Genomic DNA, 7,446 nt, shown 5'->3' on the forward strand with positions numbered 1-7,446 from the left:
CATATAGTTGGTGACGCTATATTCTTTTATAGAAAATTCTACTAAAAAATAATAATTTTATATTTAATATCATTCATAATAAAAATACTTTTAAAAAACTCATATATCAATTTTTGCATAAAACTTTAATTTTTATCCTTTATTATTATAAAGAATATAGCATAAATAATATAGATTAGATGCTCTAATACTTTTAATATATGTATTTAAAATAAATTAGTGAATAAAATATGTAAAATATTCATATTAATATATAATTTATTTAAATTATTTTAATATCATGAGAATATAAATAAATGTTGAAATAATTTAATTTTTATGTATATACCTTTTTACATTCCATTAGAATTTGTTATAAAAATTAAAGTATAATACGATAAATAGATTTAAAAGTTAGGAGAAAAAAATTCAAAAGATAGAATGAACAATAAAAAAAATATCATCAAAACAAATGGTTAATAAAAATAATAAAAAATAGAAAGAATAATTACAAAAAATTTATTGATTAAAATGGTTGGCTTAAAAAAAATAATATATTATTAATGTTCAAAATGTAATAATTGAAATTTGAACCCAGGTCATAAGATAAAATTTATTCTAATTAGCCATTAGACTAACAATTAAATTTTGAAAACAAATGCATCATCATATAATATATAAAAATTTCAAAATTTTTTGGTAGGCAATGGTCCCTTCTGGCCCTCCTCTAAATTTGCCCCTGCTGCCAGGTATAGTAGCACTATCACCAATACTCAAATCAATCATCAAATTTTTTTTTTTTTTTTGGTTTTGAATATTTATTTTTGTTACGTTTCGGATATTTATTTTTTATTACGATTTTGAGCGACGGATGATGGTTGGTGGGGCGGTGCAACGGGCGCGGTGTTGGACCACCGTGTATGGATTTAGGGTTTTTTTTCCTTCTTGTTGATGGACTAAAGACAAGATTCATCATACAATTAGTCAGTTTTTATTGTTAGAGGCTGAACATTATATTCAAGATGTTGATTGATGGAGTGCAAAATACAAATCAATGTCACATAAAAAACTAAAAAATGTAACGCATGTTCAAATCTTAGCAATTGCAGTTTGCCGAGGAATTTGGCCAGGTGAAGCTATCAAGTTTTATCTTAGTATCTTTTCAGTATATACCCAAGATATACTCTCGAAATCCAGTGTAAGGTCTTTGACTGAATTGGAAAAATAGCGATAATTAATATATCTATTATCTTAAATAAGGTTTTGTTTTCTCTATACCATGTTATATGCCTCTTTGTTGAAAAAATAATATATAGAAATCTTGTCTCAAATAATTTTTTGGATATGTGGAAAAAAAAAATCAATAGAGCTCTAGGTTAAAAGAGTAGGTGAGATGGAAGGTAGATAGAGATGAAAGGCTAAAAAATATTCAAGAAAACCATATATAAAATGGTTAAAACAAATCTATATATACAGTCTAAGATATAATACATGATAAAGCTCAAAAACATTATTTGATCTATGTAGTGGATTCCACTTAATAAGATAAATCTTTGTTGTTGTTGATGATGATATATGGCTCTTAAGTATCTTGAGAAGCCATGATGATAACATTTGGTTTCTTCACATTGCATAGACTACATACATAGATTCAAGAATTTGGCTTTCTTCACATTGAATAAATTAGGACTAACAATTCATATATTCGGAAATAGAAAAGAATTGGTATTCTGAAAAGGAGAAGACATGAAATATTTAACAATATCTTTATTGCAATACCTTACTTTGTACTACTATGAGGGTTCTTTTAGTAAATGATCTATGTCTTATCCTTGATGGATTCTGTATTGAACTCATCTAAATTTTTGTTCATAATAATAAAAGAAACTCATGGCTAAGAGAAAACTACAAACCATATATATCTTCTTGTTTGTGTCTAGTGACAAATATTATTCCAAGTAAGGGGAACCTATCCATGTCTTAGACATTCACGCAGCTTCAGATGTTGTAATGTGCATGGATTACATTGCTATAAGAATTTTGGCAGAAAACTATGGATCATGTCTTAGACATTCACGCAGCTGCTTTTCTATATGCGTACGAAAATTTACTTAGCTCCAAGAATTAGCTTTGTTCTGAGCGAAAAAGGTTAAAGAGAAGCTAGGCTTCTCTTAAATGGCACCAAGCCACCAACAATTCTCAAGGTTGGCTACTATATTATATAAATATATAGATATTAATATCCCTAATGATGTGCGTCTACCTTAAGTTCAGAAAGTTGTTCCTTTAAAAATCCAGGACAGATGGTGGAACAACAAGTTTCAAGTTCTGTTCAGACATACAAGGTTAGCTCTTTGGATAGCAAGAAGTCTTTAAAGTCTAGTTTTCTTTCTTTCATTGGAGCACATGAGATTTTCATGCCAGAGGTAATTGAATATCTTATTTTTGTTATCATTATATAATATACGTATATGTGCTTTCTAGAGCCTCATATAATATAATTCATCTTAGCTTCTAGCCAAAGTGATATAAGAAGAGTTTCTTCACCATTGATATATGCCTTTTTGTGAACCATCTATTGATGCTTAGGTGTTGACTATCCCATTCCTTAAATTTCGACAGTGAAATTTGCGCACGATCTTAGTTGAGCTAGAAAGGCAGAAATATGGTACGTTATACACTAAGATAATTTAATAGTATAAATTTAAATCAAACACTAAGTCATCATGATATCAGAATCCAAATGTGAACTATTAGATTACCTTAATGTATGATAATGACTTGAAATTTATATCTCCGAGAAACAAGTTTTCTAGTCAAATAGAGTGTTAAATTCTTCTATAAATAAAATTATTCAAAATTTTAAGTCTATGCAATATATGCAGAGCGATTTAGAAACTGGTAAGCGGCAGGTATCTGTAATGCACAAAATACAAGTATGTAGAGCTCATATAAGAAGTCTCAAATTTATGTGAATTGTGATGTTTAAGTTTTTATTCTTTTCTTGCTTCTGATCCTAAAAGGTTACCCTGTCATCCATAGCATATACCATGAATGTGCCTTTGTGTAGAGTATGATTCTATATAATAAAATGTATATTTAATTAAAAACTAAATAATACAATAATGACATACTTATTTTGTTATTGAATGCAACTATTATTTGCATGGCACACGTGTCTGAGGGATTGTTTTTCAAAACTTCTTGTAAACTATAATTGTTCATTATGATTTTTTTTTCATTATTTAATTGTAGAAGATATATTAGGCCAAGAATTGGCTTTGTTAACTGGGAAAATTTCTTAGAACTAAAAGCCATGTTACTCTCTTTTTAACTTTTGTATACTGGGAATATTCTTGCAAGTGAAGCATATTACTAGACAGTTATATCAGAAAATGTGATATAGCACTGTACCAAAATTTTGATGCATTAGAATTTCTACTTCAATATATTGAACAAGTGGTAAAACTTACGTATTGGACAAATTCTCAGTTATAATTGGACCGAAAGTTTTATCTCAACTTGTCAACCATAACAGATAATTATATTAGAAGTGAAATGGAAGTTTGAGATAATGATACATAAAACACTATATATTTAGGTGGATAAATATAGAAACATATTAACGAAAGAATTTGCCCCTACCTCGTTCTGATAAATAGAAGACACATTTCATTTGTTTTTCTTGAAATTAAGATCACATGGATTCAGCTATTTCCCAAGTAGTAGTAGTTGATAGTGATGACCAATTTTCAAGGTCTTTTCAAAGTGTAGAGGAAACACATTTGGTTCATAAAAAGTCTGCATGGTACAAATTTCTTGTTTCTATTGGTGCCCATGAAATTTTTTCAATAGAGGTAATCTCATACACATAAGTTTTAAAATTTGAGTTTACAAGTTTAGATTCAAAATATCAAATTTATGATTCTACGAATAAACTTTTATGAGTTTACACGTTTGAGTTTTATTATTGAAGTTTATGTAACATGTATAATTTGGTCCTAGTATAATCAGTAGAGTAATTTAGCTATAAGTAGAAATAATTTAAATAGTACTTAGAATGAAGAATTATGATAGATGATGAGAAATGAAATTTAAGTCTCCCACTCTTAAATTCTCTCTTCCAATTCGTTTTTGATTGATTAATTTTTCTTCCTCCCAAATTACACACTCAAATCCACATATTATTCATATTTAATACACACTCAAAGTCCAATTCTTTTTTTCATTCTCGTTATTGATCTTAAATTTTACAAATTTAAGTGAATTCTCGAGTTGAATGTTTTTAAAGTGACTACTCACATAAAAATATCTTTATATAAAGATGATAATTAAGATATTGATACGTATTATGCTAAGTAGTTTAGTTAAATATATCAAATCATTTAATGATTTTTAGTTATTATCTTCGCATGAAATATTTTCATACTGAGTAATCACCTGATCTTGAATCTCGATATTACATATGAATATGAAGTATCATAATGCAAAAGATGACATTTTATTTTATTTTCTTCTTGTTTCAGACATGGAAAACAGCATTGACTGAGTTAGTTGCAACTGCTTCTCTAATGTTCACACTGACAACATCAATCATAGCATGTTTGGACTCGCACGAAGTTGCTGCAAAGCTTCTAGTCCCTCTTGCAGTGTTCATCATAGCCTTCTTGTTCCTAATAGTCACAATTCCACTCTCTGGAGGTCACATGAGTCCTGTTTTCACATTCATAGCAGCATTAAAGGGTGTTGTTACTCTAGTACGTGCACTAATTTATGTCGTAGCACAATGCATTGGTTCAATTATTGGTTTCATTATGCTAAAATGTGTCATGGATCCAAAATTGGAACACAAATATTCATTAGGAGGATGTACAATTAGTAATGATAGTGATAAAGGACTAGGATCAAAGCCACAAGTTGCATTGTTAGTAGAATTTTCATGCACATTTTTGGTGCTATTTATTGGTATTACTTTGGGATTTGATAAGAAAAGGTCAAAGGAATTAGGATTACCTATGGTGTGTGTTGTGATTGCTGGGGCAATGGCATTGGCAGTGTTTGTGTCTATAACTGTTACTGGGCAATTGGGCTACGCAGGTGTTGGACTTAACCCAGCAAGATGTTTGGGTCCAGCTTTGTTAAAAGGTGGATTATTGTGGAATGGACATTGGGTTTTTTGGGTGGGGCCTTTCCTGGCCTGTATAACGTATTATGGGGTATCTATTAATCTGCCAAAGGAGAGTATGACTTTGGAAAATGGAGAATATGATGTGTCGAATTTGGCTTTGGGCCATAGTAAGAGTGTTTCTAGGAGTGCTGTCTCAAATGATCTTCAAGTTTGAAGATGAATATGGACCTAAGTCCAATAATAAATTGCATAGAAAAATTGTTGAGAGATTACACATATAAATAATAAGAATATTATGTAAAGGATTGGAATTTGATTCTTTAAGGAAGTTATTTATTGAAACTACTACAAGCAAATAAAAGTTTTGTTATATTAAGGAAATTACACCTTTATAATGTACTTATTTATCTATTCATTAGTTTACTTTAATTTGTTTTTATATTTTATATATATATAAGTGTAATTACCCGAACCATGCATATGATAAGATTGAAATTATAATTTTAAATTATTTTTTAAAAATTATTTTGAATTATAATAGTTTGATTAATAAAAAAGGAACATGTTATGCATTGTTTATTTTTTTAATTTAGTGTTAATTGGATTAACTCTAAAATATTTATTAATTGATTTTAATAATCTACTTTTTTTCAATAAATCAGACATATATATTGAACGTGATCATAAATAATATAGTAATAATTAAATTCACCAACAAATATATTGGCTATTATCACACTATAAAACGAATTAAATATAAAGGCTATTAGCACTTATAAATCTATAAAATCGCATTGTCTTTGATTCGTGCAAGGGTTTACTTATCAAATAAACTTAATATGAACAAAAAATATTTATAAAATGGACCTAGCATCACTTGAAAGAATCATGGAAAATAACATAAATAATTCTATACATAACATAAATAAAAAATATATGAATTATATTTTATTAAACTCTATATTACCGGTTATTAAAAACATTTAAATCACATATATTAATTATTTTTTGTTATAATTATTTCGTTTTATATATATGATTATTTTTTATTCTACAATCGTGCAATAATTTTTTATTTTTTATATCCATATATATTCCTCAATTTCGACCTCATTCATAAGCATATTAACAATTTTTTTTAATAGTGATGTTTTAATTTTTTATTTTTTTTTCACGTATCCTTTTTTTTAAATAGTGATGTTTAATATTTTTTTAAATATATATTTTTTTAATAATTACATTACTAATCTGAAATATAAAATAAAAAAGTGATACATATATCCAAGAAAGAAAATAAACTTAAAAATTAGAAAAAAAAGAAATTTTATATTAAAAAATATAAAAATAATATATTTAAAAAGAATAGTCATAATATATAATTGAGTCAACAATTTAAATTTCTCTAAAACTAATTTAATCAAATACCAATATTAGAAATAAATTACTTAAATAATATTTAATCTATTCTAGTCCTTAGACACGTATAGATTAGAGTCATTCTCGTAACGATAACCAAATGAAACAACATCATAAGTTTGAATATTTAGAATTCGTGTAAATTCAGACAATTTTCTTGTTCTTTGAAAACCTTCTGTATCCCTAATAGAGTTGAATCGCAATTCTTTTTATGGAGAAAGAGTTACGGATGTGGTTTTGATGTGTTGGAGATCAAAATCCGGAAGTCACTATTTATATTTGAGTGTGACACCCATTAAACCCGAAAGGCCAAATAAAATAGTACATCTGGTTTTATTTTCATTTAATTCAGCATTTGTGATAATAAATGAGATGACCATTATATAAATTATTTAAAGTAAAATAGCTTAATTTACAATTATAATTAATATATGTATTGCCCATAATTAGATTAGAAAATAATAATTTCGTAATAAACTAATCATTCAATTCGAATTATAATTAATTGATGGATAGAAATTATAATAAATTGTATGATATTTAAATAATTAACCAAATCAATTAGTTAATATAATTAATTTATTATAATAAATTAAATTTAATGAGTTAAAAGAAATAAATCAAAAAACACCATCAGAAACATGCCACGACAGTTTTATTATTAAGTGCAGAAATTTAATTTTTATATAATAGAATAGATATTTACAGATTATTATATTAAACACAGACTAAAAAAATACACTAAACAAAATTAAAGCATCAATGGTAAAATATAACCTAAAAAATAACTTAAATTCAAAACGAACTTTGGTGAATTATAATAAATCTATATATAAGAAGTAAAAGTAAAATAAACATGGAAAAAAAGTAAAAAGAGCAATTAAAAAAATAAAAGAAGATAGAAAAGATAATGTGAGAAGTAG

General features: G+C 26.8%; 1 protein-coding gene across 1 annotated transcript; it reads left to right on the forward strand.

Annotated features, from left to right (window-relative positions):
- The first annotated feature begins 2,282 nt into the window (after window positions 1-2,282).
- On the forward strand, window positions 2,283-5,321 carry LOC107493487 (aquaporin TIP4-2-like). The gene is made up of 4 exons (XM_052262998.1): window positions 2,283-2,405; window positions 2,865-2,880; window positions 3,691-3,836; window positions 4,506-5,321. The coding sequence occupies exons 1-4, from the start codon at window positions 2,283-2,285 to the stop codon at window positions 5,319-5,321; spliced, it is 1,101 nt and encodes a 366-aa protein (XP_052118958.1).
- The last annotated feature ends 2,125 nt before the right edge of the window (window positions 5,322-7,446 follow it).

Source organism: Arachis duranensis, chromosome 6 (assembly GCF_000817695.3).
Source record: "Arachis duranensis cultivar V14167 chromosome 6, aradu.V14167.gnm2.J7QH, whole genome shotgun sequence".
Classification (NCBI taxonomy): domain Eukaryota; kingdom Viridiplantae; phylum Streptophyta; class Magnoliopsida; order Fabales; family Fabaceae; genus Arachis; species Arachis duranensis.